The following is a 23,522-nucleotide window of genomic DNA, read 5'->3' as shown; positions in this document are numbered from 1 at the left end:
TTCACGTTCTTTGACCCTTTCTTCAGCTGCATCTACTGAGTGCATCAAAAGCATCTTTCATTTCCGTTATAGCAGTTTTTTTTTTAATTCTCTTTTGATTCTTTCTTAGATTCTTTCTCATTTCTCTGTTTAAATTACCCATCTTTTCTTGCATTTTGTCTACTTTTTCCACTTGAACTCTAAATATATTAATCACAGTTATTTTAAATTCCCTCTCTGATAATTCCAATATCTGTGCCATAACTGAGGCTGGTTGTGATGACTGTGTTGCCTTTCCAGGCTGTATTTTTTTCTAAACTTTTGGAATGCCCTATAACTTTGTGCTAAAAGCCAAACATGAAGATTTATGTTAATCCGGCTAAGAGTTATGCTGTGTTTACTGTTCACTGTAACAATAGGTATCAGAGACTTCAAATTATTCTAGTGTTGCTGTTTTTTTACTCCTCCTGACTTGTGGTTTCCATTAGTACTCCTCTTCATGGAGAGTCTGTGTCTTGCAACTCTCAGCTATCACCTGCTGTTATTATGCTGAAACCCTGTTGGCATTGTGGTAACGTATGAGGGAGTGTGAACGTTCTCAAATCTTCTGAGTGAGTCTGATTTCTTTTAGTGAGCCTGCATCGTGGGATGTGACCTTCACAAGCATTTCTCTAGTGGCATAGTTCTTCTTTTTTCCCTTTCAACCCCCTACTTCCTTCCCTGACTGCAGTGTTCCCAATCTACTTCCTTGAGGCCCTGACCATTACTGACTCTGGTTTCCCCCACTTATGTGAGGCAGAAAGGCTGGAAAGAGTCTGAGTGGGAGAGACTCCCTTCCACCACCTGGGATAAGGCTCCTAGCAAAGATTTTTCCCCACAGAACAGGTTTCTGTGATGGATAACACTCTGGGTATATCTGATGGTGATTATTCTTCCTCTTCCCGTACGAGAGCAACAAGTGGATCTTCCATGATTTCCATTGTGAGAAACCTATGGGGGTTCCTGGAGGCAAAGCCCAAGAAAGTGTGGGGACATCCCTAAGACTATGGCCCCCAAGAGTTTTCACCTTCATGCTAGACCACACCCCTTCCCCATCAACGCATAAAAATTACCAAGTATCCTTCCCAGTTTATGGCTCCACCAGCTTGTGCTCCCACTGAGGAGATCTGGGCTATGTCTATCTGGATATGTCTGTCTCTCCAGAGTTTAGTACAGCAGTTTGCCCTGTGGCCTCCATTCTCTGATGAACTGAACCAAAGTTGCTGATGTTCAGCTCACCTAGTCCTTTCTCCTTGTAAGAATGGGAGCATCAGCTTCCAAGCTCTTTATATGTTGGAACTGAAGCTAAAAGTCTCACTTCCTATGTTTTGGGATGCTCACTCAGAGAACCCAGAGAACTCTAAGAGAGCCCAAGCCACATGAAGAGTCAGCACCAACTTGCCAGCCATGTAAGCCATGCTGGCAATGGATCCCTCGCATCTCATTCAACTGCACAAAATGATAGCAAATGAAGAGGAAACAAACTTTTCCCACCCTTCTCCAATTGCAGATTCATAAGCAAAATAAATGATAGCTGCTGTCTTAAGTCTCTAAGTTTTGGGGTGATTCCTTTTGCAATAATATATAAGCAGAACATTCCTAACATGATCTTCAAGGCCTTGCAGATTTCTCAAAATTCAATTCACACCAATCTCCCCTGAACATACCCCATGTCACATGGGGCTCTTGGCATCTGTACAACACACCAAGCTTTCCTTGGGGTCTGTCCCTACACTTTACCTGGTTGGTCACATCTTATTCAGATCTAAGAGTAAATGTCCCCTCCTCAGCAAGGCTGCCACTGTCCATCCATATAAAGCAGGCTTATTGCTCACCCCTCCTTCTCATGCAAATTACCCACCACTCTCTATCTTAATTCTTTCTCATAGCTCTCTTTTCTTTTATGCAATTTAAATTACAGATGTGTCTGCTGACTTAGTTTTTTTCTCCCCTACTAAGCAGCATAGGCAGCATAAAAATAAGAACTTAGTTTTGCTTACCATTACATATCAATTCCCTGGCCCAGTACACAGAACACACCAGGGTCTTGGTAAATGCCTCTAAAGGAGGAAGCTCTTTTACTAGGCATGCAAGGAAGGAAGGAAGGAAGGAAGGAAGGAAGGAAGGAAGGAAAAGGGAGGGAGCGAGGGAGGGAGAGAGAGAGGAAGAAAGAGAGAGGGAAGGGAAGGGAAAAAAGGAAGGAAGGAAGGAAGGAAGGAAGGAAGGAAGGAAGGAAGGGAAAGGGAGAGAGAGAGAGGAAGAAAGAGGGAGGGAAGGGAAGGGAAGGGAAGGGAAGGGAAGGGAAGGGAAGGGAAAGGAAAGGAAAAAAAGAAGGAAGGAAGGAGGGAAGGAAGAGAGAGGGAGGGAGGAAGAAAGAAAGAGGGAGGGAAGGGAAGGGAAAAAAGGAAGGAAGGAAGGAAGGAAGGAAGGAAGGAAGGAAGGAAGGAAGGGAGAGGAAGAGAGAGGGGAAGAAAGAAGGAGGGAAGGGATGGAGGGAGGAAAGGAAGGAAGACAGAGGAAGAAAGAAAAAGGGAAGAAAGAAAGAGAGAAAGAGAAAGAAAAGAAAAGAAAGAAAAGGAAAGAAAGAAAAAGAAAGAAAGAAAGAGAAAGAGGGAGGGAGAGAAGAGAGGATGGAAGGAAGGAAGGAAGGAAGGAAGGAAGGAAGGAAGGAAGGAAAAAGGAAGAAAAACATGAACTGCCTCTATGCACTCCTTGTTCAGACCATGGCTTCTCGACTTTGGCCCTATTGACACTTTGAGCCAAACAATTATTTCTTGTGAGAGGCTGTCCTATTCATTTGTAGGACATTTCACAGCATCCCCTGCCTCTTGATGCCAGTAACACCACCACCACTCCCTCAGTTGTGAAAAACAAAACTGTTTCCAGATGTTTCAAATGTCTCCTGGGGAGCAAAATCAAGAACCAGTTGAGAACCACTGATTTAGAATGGAAAGATGCTACTTTCCCAGCATCCCGGTTGAAACTAAAAGAATCACGATAATAATGAAGCAACTCAGGGATGTGGATATGCTTTAAACTGAAACCAATCTTATCCATATATCCTTCTCCTGGCCCTCCTCAGAAACCACTTAAACTGAACCATGGGGGCGATATCCAAGATGCCTGGACATTACAATAATTGGAAATTCCACACTTTTTCAAAAAATTCCTCCACTAACCAAAAAAATGCTTCAATTTTCACCAGCTGGGCATGTCTGATATATAACCACAATTCTGAAGACATCAAATATCACAGATTCTTTTGAGGGTCTCCAAGTCAAATGACCAAAGAACTCTGATAATAAAAATGGCTAACAGAGACCAATACATTTAAACATTGTCTAACAGGAAAGTTATTCCTATACCGTTTAGTCTAGTAATTGAAATCATACTTCTCGCCTAAACAATATCCCCATTGTCACTTTTGTCAAAAAGATTAGGCATTGTTTATTTATCTGCTGCAAACTAAATGAAACCAGCTGTGCCAATGAACCAGCCTCCAATGCCTTGTCTTCTTCCTCTAAAGGAAGTCAGAGCTGAATCTGCAATAAGAAGAGACTTTAGGGTTTTTAAAATTAGTAGATGTGGTGGGTGGGCTATTATCCTCCTTGGCTTAGGTAAGGATAAGAATTCTACTTTTTCAACTTTCACCTAGACACAAAGAACCCTGAATCTGAAAGGTAAAAGGAATAAACTCATTTACTTCCTTAGCTTTTTTCTTTTTAATCCAGTTCCTCTAGTCGTACATACATTGTAACGCTGTATTTTGTGCCTTAAATTATAAGCTAACACTGACAACATTATCATACTATGATGCCATTTTCATACCCTGTGATTAATAATGTGGACACGGGTTCAATCTTTAATGCAAATGGTGATAATAAACTTTGGCCTGTGGACTCAAAGTCTAAAAGAAAATCAGAGCAGGCCTAATGAGAAGCAGAGACTGGGCCTCGGGAGCATCCTGCAGCAGAGCTCATAAAATGTAATCAGATTTGCCTCTTTTGTACCGAGTTCCCATTTGTGGGTAGGCAGCCTCTCAGGATGCTAGAAATCAGCATGACAATCCAGGTGTCAACACTTAAGATGGAAACTTCAGTGAACCGGGAGTTCAGTGTTTTCCATCTGGGGATTTCTGATTTTTAGAATTCTTCAAACTCCTCCTGATAGTGTTTCAGTGGAGTTGACCTTCAGGGCAAGCAGTAAGAGCCACCTCTTTAATCTCACATATTCTGAAAAGGTGGTTAACTGCCACAGCCTTTCTTCTTGCTGCTGCTTGTTTTAATTAACAGCATTTCTTCCCCCCTATTTCTCCTGGGGCTTTCAAGAGCTCTTTGAAATGTGTTTAGTATAGTTCAGTCTTGGTTTGGCATAGTCTCTCAATTTATGAGGTCGTTTCATTCAAGTTCAATTATTCAGCACAAATTGGCAGAATGAAATGCTAAAAGAAGATTGGCACTTTCAATCACATAAATCTCATGTTACATAAAGTGAGCAAATTCCTCCATTGTTCTTATTGACCTCTGAGATAACAATTTACGGCTGGCACAAACCAGTGTGGGCAGGCTTCTCTGCTTAGCAGGCTCCCGCAGGAGTAAGGCTTTGGCAACATCACCTCAACAGAAACTGAAGATAAGCAGAAAAAAATGACCAGAAATCAGGACCATCTGTAGGCTGACTTGGTCTAAATAAGTCCAATGCTCTAATTCCAGAGATGGAACAAAGACCTGGCTTTTCCTTTTCTAAGTGACATGAAGTATGGGAAAATCAAAAGCCTCACATCCTCCCTAGATAAGTAGGAAAGAAAGTAGAGGACTCTGTTCTAGACAAAAGGAAAGGTTCATAACTTCTCAGCACTCGTGGCAGGTGCAGAAACCTGAGTGGGGGGGGGGGGGCGGGGGAGGTGGAGAGCTCAGGTGTCTAAGAGAGACTTGGGTGTACTCTGCCTACAGATTCCAGTTCATTGAGGAGCGTGTGGTCCCCACCACATCTCAAGACTGAGGTGCTGTGGTCACAGCTCTTATGTACATCAGCCAGGTATTTATGGGAGCTCACACATAAACGACCCACCAACCCTGCCCAATTACATTGCTTAAAGCCAATTCCACTTTGGGGCACCTGGGTGGCTCAGACTCTTGATTTTGGCTCAGGTCATGATCTCAGGATCAAGCCCCGCGTATGATTCTGTGCAGACAGTCTGCTTGGGATTTTTTTTCTCTCTCTCTCTCAAAATAAATAAACTTAAAAAAAAAACAGTTCGGGGCGCCTGGGTGGCGCAGTCGGTTAAGCGTCCGACTTCAGCCAGGTCACGATCTCGCGGTCCGTGAGTTCGAGCCCCGCGTCAGGCTCTGGGCTGATGGCTCAGAGCCTGGAGCCTGTTTCCGATTCTGTGTCTCCCTCTCTCTCTGCCCCTCCCCCGTTCATGCTCTGTCTCTCTCTGTCCCAAAAATAAATAAACGTTGAAAAAAAAAAACAGTTCAACACTTAAACATAATTTTTTTGCTTAATCAAAATTTGCACAATAATCCAAATGAATCAGTTTGCTTTTACTTTAACAAATTCAGTGGAAAGTCTGACAACAAAGGGTGAAAGTCTCACTATATTTGCTTGGAGACCACAGCCCAAGACAACTGTCCCAAGGATTCCTATGAATACACGCAGTGATGAGGGAGGCTTGATTTAAAAGCAACGAGGCTTAGCATTATCCTCTGCAGTTCCATCCATGCCATTGCAAATGGCAAGATTTCATTCTTTTTTATGCAAAGCAAGTCAGAGAAAGACAAATACCATATGATTTCACTCATATGTGGAATTTAAGAAACCAAACAAATGAGCAAAGGAAAAAAAGTAAGCGAGATTGAGAGAGAGAAAAATCAAGAAACAGACGCTTAATTATAGAGAACAAACTGATGGTTACCAGAGGGGAGATGGCTGGGGGGATGGGCTAAACAGGTGATGGGGATGAAAGGAGAGTACTTGTCTTGATGAGGACTGGGTGATGTATGGGAGTGGTGAATTACTATATTGTATACCTGAAAAGAACATAACCCTGTATGCTACCTGGAATTAAAATAATTTTTTTTAATTAAAAAAAAAAATAAAAGTACATGAGACTGTGAGTTTGATCAGTCACCCCTGGAGAGAACATATTTTAAATGCTTTAGTCAACATCATCCTCTCTTTCTTCCTTTTGAAAACCCCATGCCATTTTACCTGGGCCTTTTGTTACTGTATTCTAGCTCATATCAAATATAATACATTCTAACTTCTATAGAATTAGGTATGTGGACCATCTGCCTTCAAGACTGTGAAGTCTCCTAAGGTCAGAATCCACATGTGATTCATCTCTTCTTCACCTACAGTATAAAAAGGGCATAAAAACAACATAATAAACACTTGTCATTGGTTGAATAAGCTCAAAAAAATGTTAACAAGTCTCTTAATATATACAAGTCCCTGGGATGGGGAGCCTGAATGGTTCAGTCGGTTGAGTGTCCGACTCTTGGTTAAGGCTCAGGTCATGATCTCACAACTCGTGAGTTTGAGCCTCAAGTCACACTCCACATTGATGACTTGGAGTCTGCTTGGGATTCTCCGTCTCCCTCTTTCTCTGCCCCTCTCCTGCTCATGCTCACGTGCACACGCTCTCTCTCTCTCTCTCTCTCTCTCTCTCAAAATTAAATAAATAGACATTTTAAAAAATCCCTTCAAAGGTCCCTGAAAGCTAAAAAGATGATTTTGAGGTTCTAAAGACAATTTTAAATGCAAAAATATTATACAATGCATAATTTCTTTAATCTTATATTAAATGTTACAGGGATTTAAAAGAGAGAACATAATCAGGAAACCAAACCAGGATAGAGATCAGTAGTCAGAGTGATGATAAAATGTCTCCCTTCCTCAAATATGAACACACACACACACACACACACACACAGAGAGAGAGAGAGAGAGAGAGAGAGAGAGAGAGAAAGCATCTTCAAATGGAAGAACACTGGTTTAAAAAAAAACAATCTCTACTCAAATATGAAAATGTGGGAAGTCCAAAGCTTTTATTAAAAAAATTAAAAAGCTTAGTTGTGAGTGTTGTATGTTGACATGATTGCAGTACCAGTCATATTCTTTAGAACCAAGCTCATTATCAACAGGGCTACCCAGTATAGAAATCTTAGTCAATTTCTCCCCAATCTATATGTCTCTCTACACGAATAAGAAACTGAAAACAATTCAAGGTAATAAAAAGCCTCTCTATTCCTTCTAAATTTTCCAAACCATAGCTAACAGCAACTCCATCTAAGTCAACAAGTACACAAACCTTTTGGGGGTGGAGAGGACAATATCTTTTGATTGTATTATTTAAAGAACTATGAAATAAAAGATGACATAATATATACCATAAGTAGTAAAAAAAAAAATACACATACTGTCATGAATTTAGTGCCAAATTAGAGAGGTTTGAAATGCACAAGTGTTATGGATTGATTATGTCCTCCAAAAAAGGTGTATTGGAGTTTTAGTCTCTAATACCTCAGAATGTGATGTAAGTTCTTTGGAAATAGGGTCTTTACAGAGGTAATTGAGTTACAATGAAGTCATTAGGGTGGGCCCTAATCCAATATGATCTCTGTCCTTACAAAAAGGGAAAATTTGGATACAGACACACACACACACACACACACACACACACACAGAACATCATGGGAACATGAAGGCAGAGATTGAGGTGATGCACCCACAAGCTAGAAGTGCCAAAGATTGCCAGCACACTGCAGACACTAGGAGAGAAACAGGGAACAGATTCTCCCCTACAGAACCAACCCTCAGAAGGCACTAATTCTGCCGACACTTTGGTCTTAGACTTTTAGCTTCCAGAACTGTGAAAATACAAGTTTTTGTTGTTTAAGCCACCCTATATGTGGTACTTTGTTTGGGCAGCCCCAGCAAATTAATACAATGAGGTTCATGGCAAAATCCAAACTTGACACGTGTAAACCAAGGCATATATGTAAAATGCTCACAGACTAAAAAATAGTGAGATCCCTACAAATGCCAGGCAGTTTTACTGCAAGACAATGATAGCTGCTCTCAGAGAAGATGCAAAAGATAACGTTTAAAGATAGAGGTAGGGGTGCAGACACTGCTGGGAGAATGGTGAGGAGTCACAACACTTGGCTGGCTATTTAAATTACAGCAGTTCAGGGGACACATCAAACAAACTCAGCTCTCAAGCCTTACTAGATGGCACCTAACTATTGTGCTCTGGCCTAACCCCACCACTTTCAAGCAAGCAAGCACAGACAGCCTGTCATCTCTTAAAGCAGGTGAGTGGTCAATGGCTTTCATCTCCAGCTGGAGGAAATTAAATGCTGCATGTGACCAGCAGCCTTGAAACTGCTTGAGAAATGCTGACGAGATATATTTAGGCCTGCTGGAGTGAAGAGTATTAACTGTCCAGAACTGTCCTTCTCCAAGATTGCAGATACTTAAAAGGCAGTCTTTTCTTTTATTCAAGCATAATAAATGAAGGATTTTTCAACTATCTCCAAGATTTTGACATAAATCTTACAGTTAAACATTTAATAGAGTTATTAGCTTACACTTGGATATCAGCTGAGTATATCTTTTTTGGGAAGGCACTTCAAAGTAATTGGTGTGTTTCCTTATAATGAAATAATATGTTTGCTTCTGTTTGATTCATGATTACCACAAGCCAGAGCATATGTGAGAACCATCTGGAATATTCAACAAGGACCAAGGCTTTCCAAGGCAGGCCTTATACTGTTGAAGCAGTGTTGTCTAATGGTTAGGAAAAGAATGACTTCAAACCAGAGAGATGTGAGCCAAAAAAAAAACTTTGCCACTAACCAACTGTACACACTTGGACAAGTAGCTAAAACCCATCACACACCAAGATTCCTAGTCAAATGGAGATGATAATAATAGGAACTATCTTATAGGACATTGTGAGGAATAAGTAAGAGAATGGATATGATATATAATGATATACATTACACAGAATAATTGCTTAATCCAGTGTAGTTATCCTTATATTATAAACATTAAATGTAAGTAATTTTTATAAATTAGAGAAATCAATATTTTTCCTTAAGAAAGAATATAAAGTTTGACATACAACCTCTATTGAAATTTGCTCAACAATACTCAATAATGCTCAAGCACCCTAGTTAAGTCATTGATAGCCCTCTAGACTTGGTTTGGTTTTTTATTCCCCATCATGTTTATTTTTCATTCAAATTTTTTAAAAAGACTTTTTTGCAAATATCTAAAATCCCAAAGTTAATACTACTATTTTTGACTTCTATTATTCCTGCATCCTTACTTACGTATCTTCCTTTGTCAGAAGTATTTCTTCATCCTCTTAAAAACCATAAGCAAAGGTACAAGACTACATTCCAGAAAAGCCAAAGATTAACAAAATGGCCAAAATTTCTAATTATATGTTTAGAATGATCCTTCAGAGAATTTCCTTCTACACGTTTCTATGTAATTAATTAGGTTAAAGTTTCCTATCTTCCATAATAACTTAAAAGGGACAAAAACAGGGATGGTTCAGAAAATTATTTTTCAACATTATTTGGTAATAAGGTTATTAAGGTAAAACAAGGCTTGAATCTCCTACAATTGTTTGAAAAATAGCATTATATTTCTACATGCCACTGAATACAGTAACTCCGTGCTCTTAATCAATAAGAGAGAGGGAGGAGGACTATCAGAAACATAGAGGGTAAGCTCTTTAAGAATACAAATTTGTGCCTGACCGCAGGATAGCATGGGGGTGGGGGTGGAAGACAAGAACAGGAGGGAAGGGTTGTTTCTCCAAAGTGAAAACTATATGTAGCGTGATGCCAAAGTACACAGGTAGGAAAAAAGAAAAAGTTTGTGTTTCTTTTAAATTTAGTGACTTCTGAAAGATGAAGTAAAAGTTCAATCTAAAAAGACGCAAGGATGGCTAATACATTTAGCTTTGTCAAAACAGTACTCTTCTTCATAAGCAAACATTAAATCACCAAGAGAAATTAATCGTATCATTCACCTAGAAATGAATTCTCATTCTAGGGTTTTGGCTCCAATGTCGGGGGCGGGGGAGGGTAGGACAGAAAAGATAAATTGGACAAGTCTGCAAACTGTTTGCTAGCAGAGAAAACCAATTCTGCTGACTTTTACACTTCCTAAAACAACAACAACAAAAGCTGAGAGGGGAAAATCTATTGTCATTTTAAATGAGAATTAATTAAATAAATTATTTAATATTATTAACTATTAATAATTAGTATTGAGAGAGCAGGTACATTTTAAATGTGAAAAATTCAAAAACAAATGAACTTACTTGCTTTTTCCTTTGTAAACTGTAGCATAAGATCCTTCCCCTAGTTTTTCCAGTTTTTCGTATGAGTCAGCTTTTCCAAATTTGGGACTGGTTGGCTAAAAATGGAGCAGAGGGTAAACAAAACAGATTGTATCAAACTAATTAACAATAAATAGGCCAATTTTGCTAAAAATGTACAGATTCTGACTCTGTAAATAACTTTTTTCTAAGAATACTTATTCTAAAAAACAACATAACATCTATTCAGGATACAAAACTCAGAAGATGCAGGTGAACAGAACATAGGGTAGAAAGTTTAAATAAGCTATCCACCAAGACAGAACCACTGTTAATATTTTGACATCTCTCCACGTTGCTGCAAATGGCAGGATTTCACAGGAGGGCACTTGTTGGGATGAGCACTGGGTGTTGTATGTAAGTGATGAATCACGGGAATCTACCCCCAAAACCAAGAGCACACTGTATACACTGTATATTAACCAACTTGACAACAAATTATATCAATATATATATATCGATATATATATACTGATGTATATATGTATATTTTGATACCTCTTCTTCCAGCACTATGTGCTAAAGACTGCTTTATTACATAAAAGTAGGATTACGCTATACATACTGAGTGTAATCTGTTGTTTTTTCCACTCAATATATTATGAGTATTTTCCATGTCATTATATAATCTTCTAAATTAGGGGCTGGCTAATCCAACCTACCACCTGTTTATCTCACAAACTTAGAAAAGTTTCTACTTTTTAATGGGGGGTGGTGGTCAAAAGAAGAATAAAATTTCATAGCATGAGAAGACTACATATGAAAATCAAATTTTAATGTCCACAAAGTTTATTAGAGTGCATTCATGCATGTTCATATACACATAGTCTTATGACTTGCAAGCTATTACAGAGTCGCAGCTGCAACAGAGATGATACAGCCAACAAAACTGAAACTATTTACTATCTGACCCCTGTTGCAAATCATGACTGTATAATATTCAGCCATTTAAAGGCTCCTCCAATATTTCTTAGCAATAATGCAAACAGATAATCAAAGACATATCACTCAGATATTACTCATTAACACAAAAGGAACTGTCTTATGTATTATAAACCAGTCTTTAAGGTTTAGCTGCAGCAAAATAATTCTTCCTCAAGACATGGTACATCCCATCAAGACCATAAAAGTGCTGAGTGAGTAATCTCACTCTTACTGTCCCCAGCTCCTACCTCAACTTTCACCAGACAGCAAGAAATGGGGAGTGTTATCCTCCACGGGGCAAGTTATCAGTTATTTTAATATCACTATAAAAAGGTAATATCAAAACATATCAGGAAATGATAATTATAAAAGGAATTAAAAGCACCTTAAGGGGATTATCGAATCTCAGAAATTTGCACAGAGGAGACAGCTGAGAGTGTGGGTATTTGGGCTAGAAAGAGTACTGAAGAAGCCATTACCCAGAGACAGGATGGCAATCTCCTCCATCCCCAAGCTATAATCCCTGTCTCTCTCATACAATCACTAGAGATGATTTACAGGAAACAGAACAAACTGATAGCAATTCTGAAACACAAAAATGAGTATATCCAAAATCACAAATCATTTCAGGAAAACCAACACCTTGGAAAAAAAAGGTATAAAATTCAATGGGCAAATGAAGTTAAACCCTGATAATATAGTTGACATTGCAAAGAATAACTCTGAGTGAAAATAACCAGTATCATCAAAGAGATTTCAGAAGCTATGATACCCTTTAAGAAGAAACAATTAGAGATTTATTTAATGAATGAATTAAAATATTCAATGGGCAGTGAATAAAAGAACCAACATACATGAAAAGTGATATGCTCTGTGTTTGAACAGAATTCTCCCAGAAATGTTTAGGGGGAGGTTACATCTAAATAGAAAATTTATCCAACCAGGATATTTTAACACACAATAATGACTACAAAAATACAATTAAGCAACATTTTCAAAATAAACAGTGAAAATGATTTTGAATCACTAACAATATACTCAAAACAGTCTTCTCAGTGGGATGGAAAAGCTGCAATTTTACCACTTACAGAAAAAAAATCTAGATATAAAATTCTGTATTATCTCAATATAAGATGTAGTTGGAATGATGGGGGAAGTGCAGAAAGGCAAGGAACACTAGGGAAAAAAAGAAGCATCAGCAGGTTGAGATTTCTTGAATTGGACAGACTGCAGATACTGAGTAATGCCAAATGCATATGTTTTGGTATGTTTCTTAACTCTTAAAAGATAATCACAAAAATAACATGAATAAGACCTACAAGTCCCAAACAAATTAGGGACAAATGAATGGAAGAACACAATGTAATGAGGAGGAGGAGGAGAGTAAAAAGTGGAAAGTTAGAGGAGCGGGATGCTCAAGAACAAAACACGTTAAGTAAAAATTAATAAAATAAGGTTAAGTCTAAACATATCAATCACATCAACCAATAACCTTGATTACAATAAACATAAATGAACAAATTTCTTCTCTTAATAGAAACTTTTCAGACCAAAAAAACAAAGAAAGTCTAGCAATATGCTCTCCAGAAGAGACAGAATTAAAATAAGTAAACCTGAACATAAAGGAGTAAAGGGAAAATACAGCAAAAAAAAAAAAAAGTAATTTTACAAAATAGTGCATTAAAGCAATAATGAAGACAAACAAGATAGAATTCATAAAACAACAAATAGATTAAAGTTGTATACCCCATAAAAATGTATATTAGAATCCACAAAGAAATTTAATAATCATGAAGGAGTATGAGTCAACTAACATAGTTTTGGAACGTATCAAACAGCTGCTAATAGCAATAAAATGAGAAATTGTCAAATTCACAGTGATAATTGGCAACAAACATACATCACTCAGACATCAACAAAGCAATCAAACAAATGAAGGATTTATAAGCTTGAATATTAGAATTACCACTTTAATCTAATACACATATTAATATATATTCCTTTCAAGCACACATTTTAATTCATAAAAAAATGACCATAGATTAAGCCACAAAGAAAATATCAATATTCAAAACTGCAGGAACATTTTAAGTTACTTTTTCTAAACACAATGCAATAAAATTAGCAATTAAGAACAAAAGGAAACATATATTTTAGGCATGTGAGTTAAAAAGAAAATCAAAATTGAAAATTCATAAATAAATATGTGGCACTTAGGACATGACATTTTAAAGTCCAAGGGATACAGCCAAATCAATACGGACAAGAAAATGTACATATATATGAACATACAAGAAGAAAGGTTGAAAGTAATATGAATTAGACATAATAGGAGAGGATTAATAAAGACAACGGACCATGTATTCTTTTCTTCAAGAAACTTGTAAGGTATAAACATGTGTTGAGCTGAATCAAGTAAAACTTAATGGAAAATTACATTCAAAATCGCCTGACTAGTCCTGTGTGGGTTATGTTCTCATGCATTTTTCATCACCGGGAAACAGCTTGCAAATGTCACACTTTACCATCACCCTTCTGAGCCCAAGTTTTAAATAGAAATTTTAAAACCTATATTAAACTTCAGTATAAAATGATCTTCAATGGGGAAAATATTGTGTTCACAGTTCCACTCTAAATTATTTAAAATTAGAATGAAAAGTCTGTGTTTGCTTTTGTGCTCCTTTAAGAATAAATCTAATCTAAGTTAAAGAAAAAAGCAGCAGCAGAAAATTACCTCTTTTCTCCTATTAGGAGATAAACTGCTAATGCGTACTTATAGCAAGTACAAGACATAGTCACACAAAACTGGTACAAGAATGGGAAGTCAGTATTTTCTCTTCCTGAAAAGGCACAAATAATTTTCTAAAAATGATATATTTCATTCTTCATAAACTGTCTTATATATTAGAGCTGGTGTAATTGTTTTAGGATATAGATCACACTAAATGTACTACTTAAAGAAAGTGAATTGAGGAAATTAGAAAAACAAAGAGAATACACTTTCAAAAAAAAAAAAAAAAAAACAACGAACACCCTCATTTGTCCATAAGAAAAATCAAGTAAAAGAAGATGCTAATGGCACAAAGTAGTCTATTTATTTAATTAAATGGATTTGGATGCATTTACTGCCATGGTGAAAGTATACCCTATTAATACTGTGATGGCAGAAAATTAGTATTTGCCACATTGGATGGTAAGACAATCAATGTTATTTTCCCTGTGAAACTGATATGGATACATTGTGGAAATACACTATAATCTAAGATCAATCATGCTAGCTTCATAGCTCCATTCACATGTAATGTCTCTCTAAACATTTCTATCTTCAAAAGAACGGGTCTATGGAATAGGCCATGTCTATGAGATAGTCTGAGCTTTAGTCTTGTAAAGTCAATCCCCTATTTTAAGTAAACAGAACCGTTCTGATCTCTAATTAGTATGCATAGAAATAAGGAATTCAATTGCTAAGTCATCAAAGAGGCCAATAATAAAATACTTCCCATCAAATGAGTGAAATTAAGAATAATTCAGAAGGAACGGTCTTATTTTATTTGATAATTAAAGTTCAGGCCTTTGGTTTGTCTATTTTTTTCTTGCAACTTTTTAAAATCATATTTAAGTAAAGATGCTAGATCAAACCAATATGTAGTTAGTACTAAATATTATCTTTGGCTCTTTGCTGTCAGGTGCATGAGTGGATTAGAAACAATTTTATGGGGCAACTATTCTCTGTTTATCACTTCCCTACTTAGAGTGCAGGCTTGAGATAGCACTTTAGAGAACTGGAAATACAGAGGGCTAATCAGCAATTACCAACCAATACTAACTTCACAGAGATGTGGAATCTAGTGAAATAATATAAATACATTTTTTTAACAGAATAAAGGTACAGAGACCATCAATTGTCTGGACCAGTGGAGGGGAACATTGGCACAGATAATGAAAAAATGAAGATAATATTCCAGCTGAATGGTGTCTGCCACCCTGCCATGAAGGACATGCTCATGGCCCTTGCTAGCTCTAGTTCATGGTTTGTGTAATTAACAGTGACAGCTAGTTAATATCAAGTGTTTGCTATGTGCCTGGCTTTGAGCTAATCACTTCAAATACATTATCTAACTTTAATTCCTGTAACACCACCCTGAGGTTGGTTCTGTTAGTATCCTCACTTGAACATGACCAAGTTAAAGACTGGAGAAGTAAAATAATTCATCTAACATCCTGTAGCTAATGGCAGAGCTAGAATTCAAACCAAGTTAATTAGAATCAAGAACCTATTTTCTTTACCACTACTGCACTGGAAGAATCTTCCCATGGAGACCTAACTCTCATGGAAGAGGCATTAAATTCTTCTTGAATTTATCATCTATTGAAACCCCATTCCTAGAAGCAGGGATGCGTTTTTTAACTATATTTTTATAAACTGCATGAGAATACTTCAATGTTCATTCTAATGACACCATGACATGGCTATAACAATGTCTGGAATTTCATACTGAATTCACTGAAAATGATTTTAACCTTCATAAATAACCCCTTGCTTAGCATTACTGATGATGCCCTAAATTGCAGGCAAACCACAATAACAATCATTGCACTACTACTGTATTATACTATAATTTTGAGAGAGGATGTGAGGGTAAGGTGGGAAGGATTCAATCAGAACCACGTAGCCTCGTTAAATGAGAATTTCAAGTGAAATATGCCTTTGCTCATTTTTTTTTCTGCCTTTGATTTCAGAAAGAGGCTCTATCATCCTGTATTTCTAGCCCTATTACACAGTCACACTAAAGTAATCCACACTTGATGGATAACTTGGTTACAAAATAGATCTAGATGCCACACAGAGAGATAGATCCAAGCACCACAGGTGGTTACAACATGACAAGGGGGCTTGGTTCTATCTGGAAATGTTCAAGTCCCCACAAGAAGAAGTCAATGCCAAGATAAGACCCACCCCCGCTCCCCCCAAGGATAAACACTTGAGAACTAAAATAGGACTCTCATGTTTCTCATGTTTGCACCTTCTTCCCCTCTCTTCAGATTGGGCCTATCATGGGATATAGATTTTTCTAGAGATGGGAGGAGACAAATTTGGAGGACTTGGTGGAATATAAAGAGGACCTTAATCTAAATATGAATTTCTGAAAATATGTTCTCTTTAAGCTTAGCTTATGATAACGCAGCTTAATGAAATGCCTTCTAAATTGGGCTAGCAAGAAAGGCAATGTCCCATAGCACTTCCAATAGCTCTAGCCATTGAGGAGCACAGCTGGGTTGGAGGAGGTGGGAGGAAAAGGGGAAGGAAAGCTTGTCTTGTCAGTGACAGTATTAAATGCTACCCAGGGACTAGACCCAGGAAGAGTAGGCACTCAAGATTAATGTCTGAAATAAATAAAATCTGTCAAATTACCTCTTGAAAGATACCAATTCAATTAAAATCACATTCTTTAGATCCCGCCTGAATTTTAAAGTGCCACTATCTAGACAAATTCAGGAAGTACAGGTGAATGTGATGGTCTCCGTGGTCAAGGTCCTCTTGGCTTCTTGATTTCAGTCATGATTCCTAACATAGACAATGACCAGTAATGTCAGTGCAGAGATATATACCCAGTTGGGAAGACGTGGCATTACACAATATATCTACCACAGTATTTCCAAGAGACAGGAATGGTATCCTGTTTTCCTCACTAAAATACAGGCTCAGCACCATGCCACTTCTGTTCACTTTCTCCCTTGTTCTCAACTGTGCCCTTGAGGCCTATTCAAGATAACCAATACTTCAAAAAATAACAATAAAATAAAGATATGGCATTAAACCTACTGGCTCTTGGGTAAAGGGAGTGTTCCGATGCCTTCAGCCTTTACAAATCTTTATAATAATATCTGTCCTAAAACCCACGCCAGTGGGTGTGAAACAATCAAACCCATACACTATCAGATGGCATATAAAGTGGCAAAACACAAAAATTGTTACTGCCTCCATTTTCTGCCCAATGAAGAAGAATCCAAAGGAAAATAGTCTTTCCATTTAAAAGAGAGAGAGAGAGAGACAGAGAGAGACAGTATCATAAAATACCCTCTTCCATCGCAATAGGGGAGAGAACAAAAAGGTAGTAAGTAAAAAGGACTCAGAATAAAACAGAATATTACAGCATCATTCTAAAGAGAAAAAGAAACCATTTCCAGCTTGAGGAGAAAAGAGCAAAGACATTTTTTCCAAGGCATATTGAATGGAGGCAAAAATCCCTATAAAGAAAAGAAGCAAAGCAGTTTCCACACAAAGTAAGTGGCCTGATATATAAGAAAGACTTCCCAGGGTAGAACAGGAAAGGGTAAGCCCAGTAAGAAACTCAGGGAAGAGAATCTAAACGAAGTTAACAATAGGAGAGAATCAGTATAAATTTCTAGTTAAACATAGTAGTTTTAACACAGGTATTAATCTCTCCCCCTCACCAATCTGTGCTAAATTGACAGTCAAGTTATAACTCACAAGGGCAAACAGAATGAGTAAGAAGAAGATTGCAGACAAGATAGATACAAACAAAAATTAGGAGACTGGAGGCAAATGGATGGTAGGTCACTGACCAGGACGATGACCAAAGGCATAAAACAATTAAGAACAAACTCAGTTCATACTCCAGAATTCCAGAAACACTCAAGAATTAGAAGCTGAACTTTAACGAGGGGCCAAAAACAAAGTGCTTAGTTGGAATGAGTTTAAGGAACAGGTCCTTTCCCAGGAACTTGACTTTCTGGATCAGGTGTCTGCCCTTCCCTGATCCCCGCAGAGGCTTATTCTCTGAAAAGGGTGAACCAGACAGGCTCAGAACTGGGACAGACACCAGGCACAGTGGAAATCAGGATGAAGAGCCATATTGAATGAAAACAAAGCACAAGACAGTCTGTGCAGAACTGGGAGACACTGGGAGACACTTGAACATCTCAGAAAAATAGCAGTTAGGCTTTTGTATCCTAAAAAATAGATCTGTAAATTTACTCAGCCAAGGAAAAAGATGGATTGATCCTGACATGTGATAGCCTTCCTATGATATGACTAGGTCTTTACTGCTATTGCCTATGCTGAGCCCTGCCTGTTGACAAGCACTGATGGCACAAAGAACTTCCTATCACCTTGTTTGTACATTACTCATAATATGAACTCAGCCAACAGTTCTATCCAAAGGCATGATCTAGACTCACCAAAATTAAAAATCTTAACAGGCAAGTCAGAGACCAAAACAAATAAACAGAAACAAAGAACTCAAAGGAAACTGGAGATAATTCAGGAAGTATAGTAAAATAATTCCTCAAAATTTCTCTAAGCTATGTTTGTTATCTTCAAAAACATATGAGGCAACATATTATTCATTGAAAAAGAACAGATTCATTAAAAATATTTTTTTTAATGTTTGTTTATTTTTCAGAGAGAAAGAGACAGAGTATGAGAGGGGGAGGGGCAGAGACAGGGGGTGACAGAGAATCCAAAGCAGGCTCCAGGCTCTGAGCTGTCAGCACAGAGCCAATGCAGGGCTCAAACCCATGAACTGTGAGATGACCAGAGCCAAAGTTGGATGTTTAACTAAGCCACCCAGATGCCACTGAACAGGTTGATTTTAAAAAGAACATATGAATAAGAAAGAGCTTCTGGAAGTAAATGTCAGCAACAATTAAAAATTTAACTGAAACGTTAAAATTTTTTTAAATATCCATAAAGCAGAGGAAATCAAAAAGAAAATGAATATACAATAAAACAATAGTTTCTGAAATTGAAAGAAATTAATTTCAAAATTGAAAAGATCCCCTAAGTCCCAAGAAAAAGGTACACATCAGGGATGAAAGGAAAGTCTTAAAAGTTTCCATAAAGAAGAAAAGCAGATCACAAAGAATGAATTAGGAATCAGAATAGTCTATGGCTTTAAATAACAATATAGGGACAAAGCAATGTCTTCAAAAGGCTATGAAAAAAATTATTTTCTAAGCTAGAATCCTAAACACAGATTATTAATTAAGTTGCCAAGTATGAATAAAAGCATAGGTGTATGGCAATGACATAAACCAAGAACAAGACATATAACCCAGAGCTTAGGTATTTAACACAAAAATGATGGAAAAGAAACTTCTCAAGAAGATGGTGAAGGGAAGCCTCAGGACAGCAGGCTTGGAGATCAACTAGTCCAGACTGGATTAGAAGGAATGACAACATCAAGGACAATCTCAGGGGGAAGAAAAACTGACAGGTTCCTTGATTCTGATTTGTTTCAGAAGTTTTATAATGTTACCAGATAGTCTGGAACCTCAATTTGTGATTGTAATTATAATAATTCATAAGAGGCAATTATGACTAAGAAAATCTAAAAGTTATGCAAAGAAGGATAGAGTTGTTGAATCACTTTGTTGTACACCTAAAACTAATGTAACATTGTATGAACAACTGTATGTCAAGAAAAAATAAATTTTAAAAAGTTATTCATGGAACAGCGTGGCTGGGTGGCTCAGTTGGATGAGCGTCCCGTTCTTAATTTCAGCTCAAGTCATGATCACATGTATGGTAAGACTGAACCCTGAGTCAGGCTCTGCACTAACAGCACAAAGCCTGCTTGGGACTCTGCCTCTCCCCCTCTTGCTTTCTCTCTCTCTCACTCAGAATAAATAAACTTAAAAAAAAAGTTATTCAAGGGTCACCTAGGGTGCTCAGTAGGTTGAGCATACTACTTTGGCTCAGGTCATGATCTCAGGGTTCATGAATTCAAGCCTCACTCACATCAGACTCACTGCTGTCAGCGCAGAGCCCACTTTGGATTCTCTATCCCCCGTTTCTGCCCATCCCCCACTTGCACTCTCTCAAAAATAAACATTAAAAAAAAGTTATTCAAGGAAGGAAATTTAATCATAGTATATCATGTTGTCTTGCTATGAACAGCATTTATGGCATCATAAGATGGCAAATACTACTTATTAAAAGCCAAAAAGTAGAGGAAATATATTTGGGGACAAGACATAGCAGAGAAAATCCTCTCCCAAATCTAGAGGCTTGTTCAGATTCAGGTTTAATTTTGTTGGTGTTTTGTGTTAACTTCCACTAGGGCATCATAATGTTTGGCTGTCTCTCTTTTGGTGATGTTAGTAGGTATTGACAATCATTACCTATATATATTAACTTGTCAGGGATTACCAAATTGTGTTTCCTAAAGACACGATCCTTTCTTTATTTATTAGTGGGATTATTTCTAAAAGAGAAATTCACCCTCCCCCATCAAAACTAGGTAAATTTGAGGTAAATTTTATATAGGAATCACAGAAAATAAATGCTTAGTCATTTGCTTTTTTACTAGTTTTCAACAATGATTCTTGTTTTTATAAAGATTTCTCTTGGGTTTCGTATGTTAATTTATAACATCATATCTCTAATTTTTCCCATTGCTTAGAGTATTTCCATTGATTCCTTTGGACTTTCCAGATATGTCATCAAAAATCTGCAAAGAAAGATAATTTCACCTCCTAGGTTGCTTTCATTATCTGTAAACATGTTACTCTGCTCTTTTTTCTTTTTCTTTTTTTCATAGTTTTGTATGGGATTTAACCAATAATTTTTCTATTGGCTAGTTTTAGCAAAATGAACTATTCAGTAGTTTAAGATAGGGGTGTGGCCAAGATACCTTTTCTAGCTTCCTAGAATAAAGTTCTTTCATCTTTTTCATGAAGTTAAAAAAATTAAGAAAATCTAGCACACACTCTTCCCCCATCTGTTTTGCCCCAACACTTCGTTCTGGATCATCCATTTCCTCTGTCCCTGTTGAACGTGACCTGCACAGAAGTCTACTTCAACACTTCTATTCAGTACAGGGATCTGTCCTGGAAAGGTGCTTCAATTTGGCTTTCTAGAGAAGTCACAAAAAGGCCAGCAGACCACTCTAATATCAGTAGACCACCATGGTCTCCTTGCACTTATCTACTCACGGAAGCAATCCAAGTCCCTCCCAGTTGCTGCTATCACTGTCCTAAGAATGACCCAACAAGCTGCAGTGTGTACCTGATCATAACGGTAATGGGGGCTTTCTCTGACACAGCCTTCCCTGAGCTTCCAATCTCACACTTTCTGATGCCATGCAGTTCTGAAAACTATTAATGTGTTCCCCTCACTCCTATTTTGAGGATCATGAGTTACATTTTCACCTGTATTTGTTGTCATTATCCACTGGTTTTGGTTTTACTCTACTCGTTGTTCCAATCACAAGAGGAGTTCAAAATCTATTCCACTGCAATACTCCCAGACTCCTCTATTTGATCTTTTAAGCTATGTTCAAGCATTACTTTAATAAAGATAAAATTTAGCTTTAGAGAGAAAGAGATACCAGAAGCATTAAGCAAGACTCAACTTTCCTTAATAAGAATTGAAATTAATTCCTTATTAAATATTAAAAATATTGAAACTCCATTGTTATCATTCATAGTGCAACAGACACAATGACTTTTAAAACCACATGACCCCTAGTAGCAACACGCATACCCAACACCCACATCTTGGTTTCTAACTACCACTTTCCAATAAAAGGAACTGAGATTCTTTGGGGAATGGCTAGTTTTAGGTCTGGGGCTGGGAAAATACAATATAAGTCAAAAGTGTCTTGTAGGATCAGAAAGTAAGGAAGTATTCAAAAAACAGAGGGATGAAGACATCTCAAAAGGACACAGGACCCAACCTAAATGAGTTCCCAATGACTAAAGTAGGAAGAATCTGAGCAACAAAAGAAGTAACTTACCAGTAGATTATAACTAGTATTACAGATAAAATATAGGACAACTAGTTAAATTTAAATTTCAGGTAAACAGGAAAAAATTTTTTAGTATAAATATGTCACATTGCAATATCTAAAAATGCCAGTTTCTATACACCATTTAAAGGCTGACATATAACAATACTTTTTAATGCTTATTTATATATTTTGAAAGAGAACACACATGAGCGGGAGAGAAACAGAGAGAGAGGGGGAGGGAGAGAATCTCAAGCAGGCTCCATGTTGAGAGTGCGGAGCCTGACACAGGACTCAATCTCACAAATCATGAGATCACAACCAGAGCCGAAATCAAGAGTCGGATGTTTAACTGACTGAGCCACCCAGGTGCCCTGACGTGTAATAGTATGAAGATAACTATAGAGTAAAACGCATATAATTCTCTTTCCATAACGTAGGCTTAATCATTCTCAACAACTTCTTTCATTTCTTCTAAATGCCACTAAAAGTTCTCCCAGGAGTTAGGGATATATCTATGACCTAGATAGATGTTACCTTGCACTCACAGGCCAGTTTGGGGAAAAAAAACAAACAAACAGATAATCAATGATCCTAACAAATGCTGCATTGATGGTATTTATTTCAGCTTCATTAACACAAAATGTGACAAGATTTGTGCAGTGTCACACAACTGCCAATACTTTCCTATCAGTTGACATTTCTGGCTCTGTTTTACCCTCATCAAATTTAATATTTAATATTTGTGAAATGGCATGTTTCTTAGCAAGATGATAGAATCATCTTGCTAATTCTCTTAGCATTCTCCTCTTAGCTTTTAAACTATTAGAACATCACTCAAAGGTTCTTAACTGTAAGTTAAATTCGAAAATTAATTTTTAAAATTTTTTGGTATTTATTTATTTATTTATTTAGAGAGGGAGGGAGGGAGGGAGCACAAGCGGAGGAGGGGCAGAGAGAGAGGAAAAGAGAGAATCCCAAGTGGGCTCTGCACTGCCAGCACAGAGCCTGACATGGGTCTCGAACTCACAAACTGAGATCATAACCTGAGACGAAACCAAGAATAGGATGCTTAGTCAACTAAGCCACCCATGCACACCTGAAAACTACTTAATTTTAGAAGATCATAAGGTTTTTTAGAAGGTTAAACACAGGCCAGTTTTGGGAATATAAGTTTCAGCAAATGTTTTACAGTCAAAAAGCAGCATTCACCTCAAAACATTATACCTCCTTAAGTCTAAAGGCAGGACTTGCCTTAATACAGTGTGAGTTTAGAAAATTTCAATATGATGAATAGGATTTCTCTTTAAGAAGATCAATTTTAGGGTGTTGGGGGGTGGGCTCAGTTGGTTAAATGCCCGACTCCTGATTTAGGCTCAGGTTGTGTGATCTCACAGTTTGTAAGACAGAGCCCCACATCG

The 23,522-nt window shown here is 37.5% G+C and overlaps 1 protein-coding gene across 12 annotated transcripts in view; it reads right to left on the bottom strand.

Moving 5' to 3' along the window:
* CDK14 (cyclin dependent kinase 14) overlaps positions 1 to 23,522 on the bottom strand; it is a 616,562-nt gene that overhangs the window by 431,856 nt on the left and 161,184 nt on the right. For all 12 annotated transcript variants that reach the window (XM_045497022.1, XM_045497019.1, XM_045497020.1 and 9 more), the window contains one exon: positions 10,367 to 10,461. In XM_045497022.1, the coding sequence (XP_045352978.1) occupies positions 10,367 to 10,461 (95 nt within the window). The remainder of the gene's footprint in view (positions 1 to 10,366; positions 10,462 to 23,522) is intronic.

The sequence above is a fragment of the Leopardus geoffroyi genome, chromosome A2 (assembly GCF_018350155.1).
Source record: "Leopardus geoffroyi isolate Oge1 chromosome A2, O.geoffroyi_Oge1_pat1.0, whole genome shotgun sequence".
In the NCBI taxonomy this organism is placed as follows: domain Eukaryota; kingdom Metazoa; phylum Chordata; class Mammalia; order Carnivora; family Felidae; genus Leopardus; species Leopardus geoffroyi.
This window is presented reverse-complemented; position numbering and strand designations above follow the sequence as displayed.